The sequence below is a fragment of the Magallana gigas genome, chromosome 4 (genome assembly GCF_963853765.1).
Source record: "Magallana gigas chromosome 4, xbMagGiga1.1, whole genome shotgun sequence".
Classification (NCBI taxonomy): domain Eukaryota; kingdom Metazoa; phylum Mollusca; class Bivalvia; order Ostreida; family Ostreidae; genus Magallana; species Magallana gigas.
In genome coordinates, this window is record NC_088856.1 from 34,173,472 (window position 1) to 34,191,839 (window position 18,368).

An 18,368-nucleotide genomic window follows, 5' to 3' on the forward strand; every position below is an offset into this window, starting at 1 on the left:
TTCTATAATTTTGAATCGCATTTTAAAGACATTTTTAAAAAATGAAAGTGGATCTATTTAATTGCTATTTTTAATCAAATACTGAAAGTACTGACACGAGTTGATGCTTCAGAAATCAGACATTTATTGCCCCTGGTGAAATCAATGTAAAACCAACAGGATGTTTGAGTGTAGAATATTAGATATCTATAAATAAAGTTTGAGGTCATCTTTTTCAACCTCTGCGAAGAGTATGTTATATCAACATCTTTTAGACAATTTTATCTCAGGAAATCAATTAATTATATATTTTTTTTAAATTGTAAATATTTTTCAAACTTCATCACACTCTTTAAATATTGAAAGAGGTCGACACAACAAGGTGCCAAGAAATCAGATATTTTGCCATCTTTGTCATAAAAAAGATTTAGATGTCATCTTTTTCAACCTCTGCAAAGAGAATGTTATATCAACATCTTGTAGATATTTTTTGACTGCAATCTTATCTCAGGAAACCAATTAATTACATTTCCAAAAAAATAAATTATAAAATATTTTTCACACTCTTTAAAAATTGAAAAAGGTCGACACAACAAGGTGCCAAGAAATAAAATATTTTGCAATCTTTGTTATGAAAAAGATTTAGAAGATGAGTTCCACTTTATCTCGTGTGTCATTTTTACGCTGAATTACGAAAAAACATAGAAAGAATTGTTATTACAAAAAGCCCAGTGATTTAAGTTAGTTAAACTAATACAAAGGAACTCAATCATTCTAAAAAGTAAATATTTGTCTAGCGCTCCCAAATGAGAGCACAGCATTGTAATGATACGCAATTTTAAGCCACTTAGCATACATATATACCAATTTATATTTTATGCATGTTATGTGCAAGTTATTCTCTTAATATGCCAACTCTTCTACTGGACATTGCAAGTTTGTAATATAATTTTATATCTATTATACTTTGCATTCCAATGAATTGTTAAGCTAAAGCACAATAAATTGAATTGAATGGAGTAAACGTCTCAATAGTTTCCGAACAGCTCCCATAAGTAGTATTGATAATACTATAATTATTTTCTTTAAAAAAAGTAATTACCATAATAACAAATGGTTTAAGTTTAGATTTCGTCTGTATGATTAACGATGTAGACATGCATAAAATATAAATTGGCATATATGTATGCTAAGTGGCTTAAAATGGAGTGTCATTACAATGCTGCGCTCTCATTTTGAGAGCGCTAGATAAGTATTTACTTAATTAGACACGGTTTGTTAATGTCATTTTTTCATAATAAAACATGTACTATTAACAATTGTATGTACTATTAACAATAGTACATTCTAAATTTTAATACATATATTTCAAATGAATTTTAATTGCATAGCATAAATCTACAGGAATAATATAACTTTGTATTCAAGGTTTAAGAAAACTGTTAACGTCGATTTGAAGATTAGCAATATCTGTCTCTTTTATAAACAAGCACTTGTTGTTGGCGGTATATGTGGCCTCGGTTGCTGTGGCCGCAATCTGCTGAGAGCCACTGGTGATCGATAGCCTAGATCGGTTTCCAGATTTAGCTGTAACTGTTGCTTGCAAATCTCTCAGTATTCCTGTAAAAATAAAACAAACTGTAGTATGTAAACAGAAATATATTGAAATTACTTATCGTCACAGAGAGAGAGAGGGGGGGAGAGAGAGAAAGAGAGAAAGACACACAAAGAGAGAGAGAAAGAGCGATAGAGACAGAGTGAGACAGAGACAGATAGAGAGAGATACCAAGTATTCCAGATGGGTTTCCTCTGTTATTCTTCACTTCAATGACAATCATCAGTCCGTCTGCTTTGCTGATCACCTTAATAATCATCCCGCTGACCATCTCATTGTATGAGTATACTTCTGTATCTTCGACATTTGATTTGGTCACAGTTGAAGGCACCGAAAAACGCCTTATCTTTCGGATAACCGACAGTTTTTCAATTAAACTTTTGCCAATGGTTGCATCCAATACATAACCTAGCGAAATAAACACCTGGTTAAAATGCAAGTTTTAATTGTAAGAAGTAGATGTGTTCGATTTGCACATTAGCTACATATATAAACAATACATTATAAATATATGAAAACGTTTGATTAAATAAATAAAAAAACCTTTGTTTTCTCACCAGAGGAACCCCTTGCAGCATCTAATAACTTGTACTCTTTTCCAGAGGTTAGTGGCAAATTGAAGCACAAAGGATCACTCAGCCCGGTCACCGTGATCACAAACTGAGGGGTGGTTGAGGTGGCTGTGATAGAATACACACAGATGAGATCAATTTTCATGATGTAGAGAAAACACATGAAAAGATGCAAGAGATGAAATAAAAGATACCTGACAGAGAAGGGCTGACGGGGGGTGCGGGGGGTACGACTGGAGCATTGACATCACTAGCTACATTACCTCCATTAGCTACAGAACAGTCAAACAAAAAAAATACGTGTGGGTGGAAAAAAAAAGTCTGAGATAAGAGAATCAGAATTTTGATAATGCACACAATCCTGAAAGTCATTTACGAAGTTACTTTATTTTTTTCTGTAGAGTTTCCACATAAAACTAGAATAAAATAAATTTTGATAACAAAACGGCTCTTTTTCTAAGTAGATTCATATAAAATGTTACGCCTTTTCAACAATTTTGTGGGGGTTTTTTGTGGTTTTTTTTTTTTTTTTGGGGGGGGGGGGGGGTGATTTTACCTCCTGTGTTTGGTGAGTCTGATACCACAGTTTTTCCTACTGTTTTTGCAAATAATCCTTTTGGTAATCCTGTTGATTAATAATAATAATAACGATTAGTCCATGTGCATGCCGTTAAAGGCGAGACAGATTAATAGATTAATTTTAGATGAAATGAGAACTGTAAGGCATTATATATTAAAAGCTTAAATTCCTGTACAATGAATAGTTTGTAGACATACATGTATACCAGTGACAAGTCATATCAACCGGATTCGTATCCATTTCGAAAAAAAAATAATAAAAGAATTCGCAATTCATAACCATTTCCCAAATATATTACGAACTACTGAAGACTGAATGGAAACTCGTTACATCGTATACATGTATCTTGTCTTATATAACATGATCTTTACTTCTTTGCAACATGTATACACAGCTAATTGTGCCACATACGTTTCACATATGTTTGAACATAACACACGTACAACATACGTTAAACATACGTTACACACATGTGAAGTCAAACCGTACGTTAAACATATGTTGAGAAACACATGGTTAACATACGTGTGGTAACATATGTTCAACATCACATATGTTTAACATACGTTAAATTTTACACATGTTAAACATAATTATGTGAATCACATGTTTTACATATGTAGATCTCAACCACATGTTACACATATGTTAATAAACACATGGTTAACATGAGTTCAAAAAACCATGTTACAGGTGCGTTAATAATATATATGTTTTACATATGTGTGAACTGAAGGCATGCATTTGAATAACTTTATCTGCATGCGCGGATCTAAGGGGGGGTCGGAGGGATCCCAACTCCCCCCCCCCCCCCCCCCCCACCGGAAAATGAAAGTTAATGAAATTTACACAGTAAAATTATCGCAAATATGCCTCGGACCCCCCCCCCCCCCCGGGCAAACACAATTATCCTTCGGACCCCCCCCCCCCCCCCCCCCGGGAAAAAAAAATTCTGGATCCGCGCATGATCTGCATGTACATGTCTGATGCTGCTTTATCACTCATGTCTTTGAAATGAATGCATGTGAACATGTGTGAAGAAAAGCCTTGCTACTGTGCGTGTTCATTGGTTTAAACTATGTATAAATAAAGTTGTTTCATTAACAGAAGCCACGTGTCTTCTTAAAATTAATTCGATAACGAATCCGGAATTAATACGAAATCGGTTTTAGTTTTGTCGATGACAAAATATACGTCACATTTTTACGTCACGGAGGCAGAAGATCGAACTGCAGGATGGATTTAGCAGAGGTAATGATTGTCAAGTATTTGTTTTATTTACTTGCATTTGAAAATTATATCGTACAATTACCGATGTCAAAAGAGTAAACATGTAGCCACAGGGGCTCGTCACGAAGTTTTTTCAACCTTGCATATATACCACCTCTATACTATAAAATACAAGTGTATTTTATAGTATAGAGGTGGTATATATGCAAGGTTGAAAAAACTTCGTGACGAGCCCCTGTGATGTAGCACGGAGCTGTAACTGTGTTCTCCGGGAAAATTCGGGTTGAATTAATGACGATAAAAATGATGTTTCCCCAGAGAGCTACAACTAAGCAGCTATTTAGTTTAGTTAATACTGAAGTTTCAAAGATCTGTTTTGATGAAGCCTGAAGATTTTGTAATGAATGATCCAGGATCCAAAAGTTCTTCGCGGAGTTCAAAGACAGTTGCAATGTGGTTGCTTAATTTAGTGACAGATTAAGGTAATTCAATTTAGATAAGGATAAGGATTAATACAGACATGTATCCAGTCACCCCCAACCCAATACCCCCCTATTTTTTTTTTTTTGTTGCGGCAAAGATTTTACTTAAATTTTCATATAAAAAGTGAATTATCAAGGAGTTGCCCCCCCCCCCCCCCCCCCAAATGCATGCACACATACACCCACTTTTCTGGGGGCTATGTGAAACTATGTGTAAGTGTACTTTAGAATATCATTTCACCCAAATGATTCAAGCTTATTTGCATAAAAAATATTTACCTGTATACGTTGTTTTTTGCTTACATGTATAAATTATATTTTTTATCGTGTATTTAAAAACTCTTATCGTGTATGTACTTAAGTTTGTATTAATATTTTAGAAAGAAGTTCAAACAAGCAGTGTCATGGGAAAACATTAAAAAGGAAGAAGTTGGTGGTGGACAAAAATCAGGATGAATATACATGTACTGGAGGTAAAAAATTATTTTTTCAAATTAATACTTGTGATTGACCTTCTATTTTGCCCTTGTTATTCTTTAACAATATTGTTAAATAAATAACCCAACCGAGGCATTTGTAAATTTACTTTATCATAAAATGAAATTTAATGTAAAATTCTTTGGTTTTTTTCCAGAAACTATTAACGAGGCCGGGTCTAATTTGTTCTGCCCTAGATTTTTGGATGAAACTATTTACATGAATTTCTACTGATATAATTATTATTTTACGATTAAAAAATAAGACTTTTACCACATCGTTTGTTTAGGGGATCATCTCAAAGTTTGTTAATCTTTAACATAGGACCCTATGGGATTTTGCTTGAAATGTATCAATTTTGCATATTTTTTACATTTTTTCAAAACTTCTGCCCTAGGGATTTCTTTTTCTGTTCTACATATTAAAGTTATTGCTAAAAGGCATCAAATGGTCAAATAAAAAAAACCTTTTACCTCCTGGTTTGTTCCAGGGGTCTTATCAAAGTTGATTTTTGTATGCCCAATTTCCCAGATAAGTCAGATAATGGCTATTTTTTATTTGACAAAGGCGGAAAAGATGATCTATATAGTATTATTAAAACATTCAGACATATTTAAGTAATAAAAAAATATATAACATCACATATTAAGGGTCATTAATATAAAATACATGGTTATTTTCTTGAAATATATGAATTAAGCTATATTTAGGCGGGTTAAGAAAACGTGACAGAGGGCTAGGCTTGCTGAACCCTCTTCACGTTTTTGACCCGAGCCCAAATATAGCTTATACTTCGAGACATTTATGTTTATTCCACAATATAACATTATTTTTACGCATCAAACGAGATATTTTCAACTATTTTCGCTGAATATCTGCAGTTGAAACTATCACGCCATGGCGTCAACCAAGCAAAAATATGACGTCACAATACAAATGAAACGCTGCGCGAAAGCGTGCGTACTCGTTCTGTACTCGGCCTCGTTAAAGCACAGAAGAATGACAACAATATAATTCTAAATGTAATCATTCAAGGAATTAAATTCATTTTTAATCTCGAAACTGTCTTTTTTCTGTAACTCTAATTTTAGATTAACAAGTAGCTGGAAATGCAAAATGAATGTTTCCAAAGATCCACTGAAGTTACTGAGTAATTAATTGAAATGATTCAAGCAGCAAGATGAAGTATATCAAGAATGAACTGAAAAATTAAAAATATTTAAGTAATTTAATTTTAAGCAATTTACATGCGATATGTATGTAATTCATGTGAAAAACGTACGTTTGATCCACATACGTAAAACATATGGAATGTATCACGTATGTCTAACACACGTGTAACATACGTTTCACATATGTTCATTAACGTACGTTAAACACACGTGGTACTTAAATCACGTTAAACGTACGTGAGGTCACATACGTATCACACATGTTTAACGTATGTGAAACGTATGTGGCACATTTTGCTGTATATTATTTCAGTCATCCGTCTTTACTAACAAAATAGTATGTATCCATGTCTACTTTACCTAACCCAGGTATTCCACTTATTGGCACTGAAATATGGAAAGTGTATAAAATTACATCAGATTGAACTTGTTACTTAGTTATTACAGAAGTTTGAAAAAGAAAACCACTGTGAATAGAAGTAGAATACGTTCATTTAGCATTTGGTAAAAAAATTTCTGTAGGCCCAATGTGTAGTGTTGAAATTTGTCGAGGCATGACCCTCATGTGTGAATAATTTTCTCCGCTTAATTTTTTGAAAAGAGGACTAGACGGTGGATTTTAAATTGTAATATATCAGATTATATAGAGGACAAGAAGTTGGATAATTAACAGTAAAATATCAGATAATTATATAGAGGACAAGAAGTTGGATAATTAACAGTAAAATATCAGATAATTGTATAAAGGACAAGAAGTTGGATAATTAACAGTAAAATATCAGATAATTGTATAAAGGACAAGAAGTTGGATAATTAACAGTAAGATATCAGACAATTATACAGAAGACTAGGGGGTGGATAACAAATACTAATAGTAAGATATCAGATTTATGAAGTTTATAAAGGATAAGTAGGCGGATAGTTAATAGCACTGTACACGTAAGATGAAAGATAATTACATGTATATAAAGGGTTACAAAGTAGATAACTATATAGAGGCTTGTTTGAGCACTAGAAGGTTGACAAATAAAAAATAAAATCTCAGATAATATAATAATAAACTACAAGATGAATTATAAATTATAGTAATCTATCAAGTAACTATAATAAAAAGAACAAGTCATGTACTAGAATGCGGTTAATAATAGTAAGATATCAGATTATTTTTATGTAAGTAGGACTAGATGATTGATCATTGATGAGAGGATATTAGATAATTTTATGTATAGAGGAATATGTGGTACATGTAGATACGAATTCTCTTATGAATATACGTTGACAATAAATCTAAAGATTTAATATTGATACAGATGTTGAATTGGATGTCAAATTATTTACTTCTGAACGCTACAGATTATCTAGTACACGCAGTTCTGATGTTGTCAAAAACTTAGAACATGGAAACATGTAGTGATCAATGACTGCAAATGAATGTGTGTAAACACTTAAAAAAAACCCAGCCGTTACTTACAGGAACCGAGGTGTTTGTCAATATCGGAATGATCAAAGGGCGGGTTGGACTGACCAGGACGGAAAGGGTCACCTGCACCTGCACGTTACAAGAAGTATTGATTTACTTTACAAAGTTAAAAAAAAATTGCTATCAATGTTTACAGTTGAGTGGACTACAGACCGAGTCTTCACCTCTTGTTCTGTCTTTAATGACGGTTAAACATATTAGGTCACCAGGAATCGGGTCCTTAAAGTATTGTCACGGTCATTCTTTAATCGACAGAATACATTAACTGTTTACATGTACCAGCCTTTTTGCTGGTGGGTGAATTTTGCAAGAATCAAGAGCATTAATATTGCAGACGCATATCTTCTGGCAAACCAGGCTTCAAAACGTTTATTGTTTCGCAAACTATATTCGTTTTGAAACAATTTAGCACTTGTCAATCGCCAAAAAATCGTCGCAAATAAAATTTTGTATACAGTTCTCAGTAATCATTGAGTAATTGGTGAAAACGGTATATCATTAAAAAGAATACGAATACTAAGTAAACCACGATGTAAAAGCAATATTCAAGCGTTTTAGATCTTTTAAAATTATACATTAGAAAAATAATAAAATGTACATAAGTATTTTTTTCTTGTACTCACCTGGCATAGGTAGGGGGCCATTTGTTAAACCTTGACCTAAATAAAAAATAATTTTAAAGAGGAGTAAAAGACTTTCATGATATCGGTTATTATCTAAACAAAATTGATGAGCGTTAAACCTACCAGCTCTTGGTATCGCCCCGCACGAGCATGGCTCTACTTTTTGTTGGTTAGGCAATGTTACAACCATAGATGTTAATGGGGTTACAAATTGATACTACAATCACAAATTTAAAAGCTTTACAATGATGTTTTACAATCATTATAACACATATCAATCAAAATTAAATATTAAGCTTTAAAAATCTTAAACTGATCTCAGAACCCGAGAAGGCCATCTTTATCTGTATAGAACAAATACGTGACATTCACTAATTGACTATTTGTAATTAGATGAATATATATCTTCAATAAGTTACTTATTAAAAGTGTAATATTTTATCTGTTGTAACTTATTGATTATGGTGAAATGCTATACCTTCAATGAAATAGTTAGAATCTCATTTTCTATCTGTTTTATTTCTTGATAAATGTCGGTGGCATCCATCTTCTTCAGCAACTGTTTAATAGTTAAATAAGCCCAGAGTTTTTCCATCATTCCAGGATGTCTTTCCCCAGGGGGCAATCCTTGGTCTTTGTAAGGGAGAATGGTGCATTGATTCGGGGGATAATTTATAGAAATGTTGCGGTGACCGTATCCCGTTGCCGAGATTTTCATTCCTTGTTGCAGCCTGTTGATATCGTCTGATTTTCCAGCGACGACGAGTTCCGAGCCCTTGAAGTAGTTATTGAAGCGCCTGTCGGTGACGGTACTGTCATAGAGCGCTCCATCCAGGTATTTAAAGTTGACATCTTCCAGGAGTAAACTGGATATCTCGTCATAAAATCCTGTAATCTGCAGTGTTGCATCGGCATCTTCGAAAATTTTGCGCGCAAAACCAAAATTCTTTGCCGCGATCTTTTTAGAAATTGTGTAATCTGCCTCTCTTCCAAAAGCAAGAGCAAATATGGGGATATTATAAGTGTTAGCATTTATGATATTTTGCAGAATTCTGTCCGTGTCTGTTACCCCTGCTGTTGCTTTGCCGTCAGTGAGGAAAATCATGAGGGCGGGTCGGTCGCCGTGGTTATAGGTTTTCAGTTCACGCAGTCCTTCTGTGATGCCAAGGTTGATGTTCGTTCCTTAAAGAATAATATTTATCATATTATTTACTAAACAAGAGGCCCATGGGCCACATCGCTCACCTGAGGAACAATAGGGGTCATAATACAAACTATCTGGACAATGTACAATAATACATGTAGATCCTGTATAAATAAAATCCATTTTCCCCTGGATATTCTTATGTTTATAATCATTAGTCCCTTATCTAACAGGATGGTTTTATAGTTATATCATATGTTGAGTATTGCAGTTCTCAAAAAGATCCTTAACAATAGTTTATATATGGGATATAAACGTACATCAATCTCTGAACCTTCTCGTGAGGCCAAAGAATTGTCCTGGGGCCAAAGTCTTCATAATTATAAAGAATCATCTGGCTGATTAGTTTCTAAGAAGATTTTTAAAAATTTACCCTATATATTCCTTTGTTAAGCTTTGAACCAACCCCCCCCCCCCATTGTGGCCCCACCCTACCCCTGGGGATCATGATTTTCACAACTTTGAATCTACACTACCTGAGGATGCTTTCACACAAGTTTCAGCTTTCCTGACTGATTAGTTTCTGAGAAGAAGATTTTTAAAGAGTTACTCTGTTTATTCCTATGTAAAACATAGACCTCCCATTGTGGCCCAAACCTACCCCCAGGGTTATGATTTTCACAAATTTGAATCTACACTACCTGAGGATGCTTCCACACAAGTTTCAGCTTTCCTGGCTGATTAGTTTCTGAGAAGAAGATTTACTCTATATAATCATATGTTAAACTTCGACCCCTTATTTTGGCCCCACCCTACCCCCAGGGGTCATTATTTTCACAACTTTAAAACAACTTTGAATCTACACTACCTTAGGATGCTTCCACACAAGTTTCAGCTTTGCTGGCTAATTAGTTTATGAGAATAAGATTTTTAAAGATTTACTCTATATTCCTTCGTTAAACTTCGAGCCCCCATTGTGGCCCTACCCTACCCCCGGGGGTCATGATTTTCACAACTTTGAGTTTACACTACCTTAGGATGCATCCACACAAGTGTCAGCTTTCCTGGCCGATTAGTTTCTGAGAAGAAGATTTTTAAAGATTTACTTTATATATTCATATGTTAAACTTCGACCCCCCATTGTGGCCCCACCCTGCCCCCGGGGGTCATGATTTTCACAATTTTGAATCGACACTACCTGAGGATGCTTCCACACAAGTGTCAGCTTTTCTGGCCAATTAGTTTCTGAGAAGAAGATTTTTAAAGATTAACTCTATATATATTCCTATGTTAAACTCTGATCTCCCATTGTGGCCCCACCCTACCCCCGGGGGTCATGATTTTCACAAATTTGCATCTACATTACCTGATGATGCTTTCACACAAGTTTTTACTTTTCCTGGCTGATTAGTTTCTGAGAAGAAGATTTTTAAAGATTTACTTTATATATTCATATGTTAAACTTCGACCCCCCATTGTGGCCCCACCCTGCCCCCGGGGGTCATGATTTTCACAATTTTGAATCGACACTACCTGAGGATGCTTCCACACAAGTGTCAGCTTTTCTGGCCAATTAGTTTCTGAGAAGAAGATTTTTAAAGATTAACTCTATATATATTCCTATGTTAAACTCTGATCTCCCATTGTGGCCCCACCCTACCCCCGGGGGTCATGATTTTCACAAATTTGCATCTACATTACCTGATGATGCTTTCACACAAGTTTTTACTTTTCCTGGCTGATTAGTTTCTGAGAAGAAGATTTTTAAAGATTTACTCTATATATTCATTTGTTAAACTTCGACCCCCCATTGTGGCCCCACCCTCAGGTGAGCTAAAAAGGTTAAGTTTACAATACAATAAGTTGTTAAAGTTGGTTTCTGGAAGAACAGACTTTGAAAATTTTCTTAAATAAATATTGACAAATTTTTTACTTTTTTAATCTTTAGTTTTTAAGATCTGTGTACAAACATAGAATTGTGAGCAAATCTCTTTATCTTGCTTATAATTCGAAGCTTAACACCTAAATATGGTTAGTAAATAGAAATTGTAAACAATTAAACACAAGAAACATCCACTACATGTATAACAAATAAAGAACACAATTTATTTTTTCGAAATGAATCGTATATACATGTATATACCTACATATTTCCGTCAGCGATATCAAACTCTATTTAAACTGAATAAACTCGAGAAAATGCCGAGCATCTCAACAAAACATATTGGATTAATCTACCATTACGCAAAAGATAATGCCGAATTACCGATAGAATGAATTGTATTTCAGTACCCCTACATCAGATTTTGCTTAATTTGCGCAGGTAAGCAGTTAACTGTTTGATTTACCGAAGTCTCTGTTTGATTTGATACGTAAAAATCACGAAATACAGACGATAGTTTCCAGGTTACAAAGCATAAATAATGAAAACGAAACGAAATTCAGAACAAGCGAACACCAACGTCATGTGTGAAAACTGGTCAACGCATTGAAATATTTAGCCTCAATTTACTTCACAAAATCGGCACCAATATATTTTGCATGTTTCAAAATTTCCTTTCATACGCGAACTGTTGCACAACAAGCAAATTCATCATAGTCAGATCGACCCTTTTTCGTATAATGTCATGGCTGCTTTAAACAAAGAACCTCGTTTTAGAAGTATGGAATACGAGTCTAGGTAAAATGGGTATGCAAACCCGGGCCGTGGCAAAATAAAAGCCGGGGCAGATCGACAATCGTCAATTCCATATACGTATTATTTTGCAGCAATATTTACAGCGAATACAAATATACTAGTCCATCAATTATCCTGAAATTTTAATGAGATTGGCAGATTAATAAGTGCCAATCTTTTGTTTTGCCCTGGCCAAGTCTTGCCTACCCATTTTACCGGATGCCGAGCCCGAAGCTATTAAACTGATTGAAACACGCCTTTCCTTTATTATTATTTTTGTAATAAGTCACATTTGAAACAGAAATACCCCTTAATTTTTGCAATTTATATTTTCCTTCCCATAAGGATAATATATGCTAAACTACGTTAAATTTCCCTCGGTAGTTCTTGAGAAGAAGATTTTTAAAAATGCACCCCCCTTTTTTTACAATATCAAGGTTTTCTGCGCTTTGAAAACAGATCGGACTTTTATTTCTGCAATTTATATTCGCCCTCCCATAAAGATGCTATGTGCCAAATTTGGTTGAAATTGGATAAGCGGTTTTAGAGAAGAAGTTCAAAATGTAAAAAGTTTACAGACGGACAGATGGACGGACGGACGGACGGACGGACGACGGACAAAATGTGATCAGAATAGCTCACTTGAGCTTTCAGCTCAGGTGAGCTAAAAACATAATAAGTTTCAGAATAAACAATGTACTACTCACGTTGAAAGAAAAAAACCCACTCTAAAGACTAATACATCCTTAATTAAAGAATCACATTGAAAGATTACAAGCCACAAAGATTGTAATTTCATTTTAAACGTGAATTTTTACTTACTTCTAGAAGTTAACTTTAATTGGTATAAGAAATATTCATTTCGTGATCAGAGCTTAAAGTGTATATTATTTTCAAAAGTTTTTATATTATTTGAGTACATAATTTGGATAGTTTGTAGCTCCCGGTCTGAAAAAAAATCGGATGGAAGACAATGCAGCTACAGTTGCGTACGTGTTAAAAAGTTGCAATTTTCGGCGCACAGAAAATTGCACTAGTTTTGGACAGGTCAATCTTTTTCCTAACAACCTCTGTACAAAGATTTCATTCCAAGAAATCCTCGGACATTTTACTTCTTTTAACTTCACTTTAATTGCCTCTGATATTCTAAAGTGAAGTACATGGTGCAGTTTGTTTGCATAATTATGCATGTATTTACATTTTACTTTGTTTTCCCTTAAATTATGTTTTTACATCTTTTAATGCCTTTAAATGCAACAGCCTAATTACTTACTATGAATTTACATGTAATTTACATAAGAAGATTTCAAACCTGATTTTTATGTTATCGGTTTAAAAATACGTTTCATACATGTTGTTTAAACACCATGATTAACAATTATTAAACAATAAAATTGACTCTATTGTTTCAACCAAAATTTTACGAGTTATTTTTCATGGATTATATATTTTCAGGACCCAGGGGTCATCTAAACGGTGTATGAGAGATCTAGTTTAAACTAGTTTTACTAAACAGCTGTTCTTGCTCTTATTAATTTAACACCCCCCCCCATGGTCTGCAATTTTTACCGATTTATTTAATGAAATAATGAATTTTTTCAGTAAGGAAATGTAAAAATAAGCATATAATGATTTAGCGGTATATTTTTACGTCGTCGTGTCACTAACTACCGTCGGAGGACCGGACAAATCATTCGGCACGAACGCGCATTATTCCAATTTGTCCGCTCACTTGACCGCTGTTATTGACACGATGAGGTCCAAAATACATGTAAATCATGCAATGCTAGATTAAAAACTGCGATCCTCACGTGAATATTTAACATATTTTATTCTTTCAGATCAAATAGTGTTTTTAACAGAAAGTCTCGGATAGGTAATATGACGATATTAGCCTGAATAATTTAGCGGTACTATTTTTTCCACACAATTTGTGTCGAAATAAGATTAATCACAACTAGCTCAATTTTTGTGCGCCATAAACTGCAACTTTTTAACGCGCATGGATTTTTCAGACCGAGATCTGCAGACCTGCAGCTTGGATATATCAAGAGATGTTTGCCTTAATAAGCATCAGATACATCCACTGCCTTGGCCATTGACATCCATTAAATGAAAGCGGTACACGTTACTAATACTTACCTCCAAATGCCATCTGTTCTCTGATGTACTGCTTTGCTGCCTCTTTATTGTTGCGGTCAGCTGCCACCAAGCCTCTATTCCACGAGTGGACAGTATGGGAAAATGAAAGCAACATAATTCTGTCGATATCTTTTGTGTCGTCCAAAATTTTGATCAAAGCAGCCTGCAGTTGGCTCATTTTGCGACCTAACATTGAGCCACTCTTGTCAAAGACCAAGATGATATCCATGGGAATGGGAGGTAACCCCTCAGGGGCAAAATAGTGCACTATCCATCCGTCCATGACCTAAAATAAAACTAGCGGAATGAATTCAAGTACACATTGCATCCATTTGCAAGTGTTGCATTAATTATGCATATGCTGTAAACCTTATGAACTATTAAAGTATACTCAGATATTGAAAGATCTACCCATCACGTCGCTTTATTCGACCAGATTTGACAGCTGGACCTCCGAAAATGAGGTGTTTACAATGCCTATCTAAAGAAAACCTCTTTTATCGACCGCAGATATAAATTTTTATAAACGTTCTTTTTTTATTTGATTTTATTTAAGACGTAGAATATGGCTTGCAGGGAGTTATATTTTCTTGTTCGAAAGATTGGCCTTCGCCCATCCACTGAAATGATGCATAATAAACTAATAGAATCACTGCCTGAATAATATATTAATGAAAAGGGAGTTGAACTCACTCAACATTTTAGATTTTGTTTTCCATTTTTAATATTTAGAATGATAAATACGGGAATTTTTTGTTGCTTTGTCAAGATTTGAAAGTTAAATGTTGAGTTATATGCAAGATATAGGGTTTGGAATCTTTTGTTTTGTTTTGTTGTTGTTTTCCCTAGCCTATGTATTTTTCAATATTGGCATTGTTCATGCTTCTCCAAAATTTGAAAGTCAAAAAACGATTTACAAGCAGGATACAGGGTTTGAAATTTTTTCGAGTCTTGCTAATTGTTTTCATTTGTATTTCATTGGTATAAATTTCAATCATATGTTTCTTTCTTCTGTGGATAATTTTATTGATGAACACATTAAATCAGTTCACCTTACAATTGTTTGCCACGAGCAATTTTGTCAAAGAAACGGTTATTCCATACTTTACATTATTTGTAAACAAATATAAGATTCGAGCATTGTTTACATAACAAACACTTTTTTCCCTCATTACCTCGCTTGTTCCTCGACTTTTAACATTCAATTGCATGGTGAATCATTCAAAATACATAAGGAAACCATTGTTACAACGCACTTTCCACAAACCATGTTATACAAGTTATAGTAAATACGTTTAATTCTTTATCTAATATTGCTTTCAAGTCCCTTTAAAAATTGTTACAAAAAACAATGTTATCGGGCCTTTTATATTTTTTAATGTAACAGATTCCTTGTTAGGGAAAACATGACAAAAAAACTGTCGGTTTTTCTGTGATGAAGTTATTTTTTTATTATCCAAATGAAACTGGATTTATAATTGAGAGTACAGTTAGCACATATATTTGAATGATAAATAAGTTTTCTGGTGCGACTTATTAAAGTTGTTGCTTTTTGTCCATTAAAGTAAAAAATAAATGTCTCTTTTTATTTAGGATATTTGCGTGTACTTTCTCTCTCTCTCTCTCTCTCTCTCTCTCTCTTACTCACCAATATTTCACCAGCGTCATTGAACCTCTCTACGTCATACTGGACGATGAACTGGCCTGACACGCCCCCGTCCGACAGGGCGGCCTGCTGTTGTAGCGTCGGCTGATACGTCACCAACACTTGTGTTTTAGAAAGGAATTCAACCTGCGCTAATTCGTTATCACCTGAAATATTTTTTTCATTGCACCGACTTATATTCAGTCATTATTGTAGTTTAGAAAGAGATGAAATGAAAAGCAATTGTTGAACAGAAAAAGAAAAATGTGTAGGTCAAGTCTGATTTTCTCGTTATTCTGGGTTCAGAACGTTTTGTACTCCACTAGCAGATTTCTACCCGTCATTTGACTTGCCTAGTGGTCCCTCTGCCAGCAGTCCCTTCTGTAGCGGGGGGATCTTGACATAAGTGACTGTACGAGACTCAGTGATCATCACAGTGATCAGGAAATCCTCCACCAGCTGCCCGGGGTTCAGGTAGATGATATGATTGTAGTAGCCTTTGGTTCTTTTTAGAAGCTCTCGGTACACTAATTCAAACTTCACTTCCCCCAACGCTTCTACATTCACTTGGACTTGGAAGCTATTTGTATTCCTTGGCCTGTACATAAGGATGTGATATTTCACCGACTTACTTAAGAGTGTCCACAGTTTTAAAAAATTGCTCTTTAGAATCCTCGTTTTACCCTTATATATATAAGATTTGAACAAAGAACCTCGACTTATAAAAATACGAACCACAAGAAAATATTGGACCAAGCAGTGTTTCTGACACTGTGTGACATTTAGATTTGAAAATGTACACGACATCTTCATTTATGGGACATTTACCTGGAGATGATGTGTCCGGCGGTTTCACCACGAGCCTTGGCGGCCTCGAATTGTCGTCGTGCAATCTCTCTTTCTTTAACATCCCCGTGGTAGTCCCTTCCATTCACTGTTCTTAATTACAAAATCGGTAAAGAAAATTTTCAATTAAGTCTTATAAGAAAATATGTATTTTGGTTCAGTGATATGTATTTATATATACAGGTTGATGAAAAATACAAATCAGTAACAATTTAACAAAAAGGGGATAAAGTATGTGTAAAGCAAATGTTATTTAAAAAAAAATTGTGGAATAAATTATAACCCTTACAGTTTGAAAGCAGTTATAAAGGCTTCGTTTGGTAAATCGATATCAAATTTAGCTTCTGTCGCAAACGGCTTCTGGTTGACCATTTTACTGGTCACAATTGTCTTAGAGAAGCGGTAGTCAATCTCCGACACCACGTGTAGGTACGTTATCTGAAATTGTCAATATAGGTATAGGTAATTATGTTTATATAGTATATACTAGCCTTACATGTAAACTTGATTATTCTCCGAAACTTCTTTAATTGTGTTTATATACTAGCCTTACATGTAAACTTGATTATTCTCCAAAACAAATTGCAAATTGGTTTTATGATATAGTACAATGTAGTGGCTGTGACGATTGACAGAATTAATTAGCAACAAAAGGAGTATCCAAAGCAAGATAACAAACAACGAACCTTTGGTAGGTACTGTCCACATATTGAAATCCAAAATAATGAAAAGACAACGAATGATGACCACATTTCTCCTTTGAATCTCATTTTGACATTACATAACAGAGTCGAATATACTTTTATATAGGAACAAAAGTTGTGAAATTCTTTTTCATTGGTTCAAATGTGTTTGTTAAAATGATCCAATACTTTGTCGCGAACATAAATATTTAAGATACCTCAAAGCTATAATGCATCAAAAAACGCTCCTGTTGAATTATCATAATTTTGCATACGCAAAAAAACTTTAATCTTATTTTGTTTGCATGATTTACACAATGATGAATCATGACATGAGTAAACTTCATCATAGCTGTAGGTCAAACTAATATATGTTTATGAAGGTAATTCATATTTTTAGAGCAATAGTTTAGTTAACTGAGGCCTATATAATCAGATAGGTAATGCTGACGTAAACATCAATCTTTTGTATACTTTTAAAACACAACTGTTGCCATCCCTATTCATCAGGCCTCGGTGATGGCTGACAGGCGTGGCCTCATGGATCATCATCAGGGAGTAGTACCCAGGGCGATGCTGGCCGCTTTTATCGTCATTTTGAGCGGTCATCAACCAGCAGTCAACGAGGTGCACGCGTTCCTAAACTCTAGCTACAAGTCTCACGTTCCTAAACTCTAGCTACAAGTCTCACGTTCCTAAACTCTACCTACAAGTCTCCCGTTCCTAAACTCTAGCTACAAGTCCCACGTTACTAAACTCTAGCTACAAGTCTCACGTTTCTAAACTCTAGATACAAGTCTCACGTTCTTAAACTCTAGCTACAAATCTAGCTACAGTCTCACGTTCCTAAACTCTAGCTACAAGTCTCACGTTCCTAGCTACAAGTCTCACGTTCCTAGCTACAAGTCTCACGTTCCTAAACTCTAGCTACAAGTCTCACGTTCCTAGCTACAAGTCTCACGTTCCTAAACTCTAGCTACAAGTCTCACGTTCCTAGCTACAAGTCTCACGTTCCTAGCTA

The 18,368-nt window shown here is 34.6% G+C and overlaps 1 protein-coding gene and 1 long non-coding RNA gene across 3 annotated transcripts; one reads left to right on the forward strand and one right to left on the reverse strand.

Annotated features, from left to right (window-relative positions):
- Positions 1–1,291: 1,291 nt before the first annotated feature.
- Positions 1,292–17,512, reverse strand: LOC105321154 (inter-alpha-trypsin inhibitor heavy chain H4). 2 transcript variants are annotated; one of them, XM_066082194.1, is made up of 16 exons: positions 17,351–17,512; positions 16,954–17,102; positions 16,647–16,757; positions 16,172–16,416; positions 15,822–15,985; positions 14,174–14,459; positions 8,689–9,392; positions 8,334–8,427; positions 8,211–8,246; positions 7,579–7,656; positions 6,468–6,494; positions 2,723–2,779; positions 2,361–2,438; positions 2,152–2,274; positions 1,766–2,002; positions 1,292–1,599 (listed from the first exon to the last, which is right to left on the reverse strand). In XM_066082194.1, the coding sequence occupies exons 1-16, from the start codon at positions 17,432–17,434 to the stop codon at positions 1,403–1,405; spliced, it is 2,670 nt and encodes an 889-aa protein (XP_065938266.1). In that variant the 5' UTR covers positions 17,435–17,512; the 3' UTR covers positions 1,292–1,402. The 2 variants fall into 2 exon arrangements, with proteins under 2 accessions (XP_065938266.1, XP_034307064.2); XM_034451173.2 differs by having other exon boundaries at positions 2,723–2,791.
- On the forward strand, positions 3,692–6,437 carry LOC136274704 (uncharacterized). Its single transcript, XR_010713133.1, has 3 exons — positions 3,692–3,997; positions 4,362–4,458; positions 4,839–6,437. It is a non-coding gene; the product is annotated as an uncharacterized lncRNA (long non-coding RNA).
- Positions 17,513–18,368: the final 856 nt, after the last annotated feature.

What these genes read in the sequence shown, in the direction of transcription:
- LOC105321154 (XM_034451173.2), bottom strand. Translation starts at nt 17,434, where the DNA reads ATGAGATTCAAAGGAGAAATGTGGTCATCATTCGTTGTCTTTTCATTA. An exon ending in GCTGGCAGAGGGACCACTAG is followed by an intron (nt 15,986 to 16,171) that starts GCAAGTCAAATG and finishes AAAATATTTCAG; the next exon opens with GTGATAACGAATTAGCGCAG. An exon ending in AAACCCATCTGGAATACTTG is followed by an intron (nt 1,600 to 1,765) that starts GTATCTCTCTCT and finishes TTATTTTTACAG; the next exon opens with GAATACTGAGAGATTTGCAA.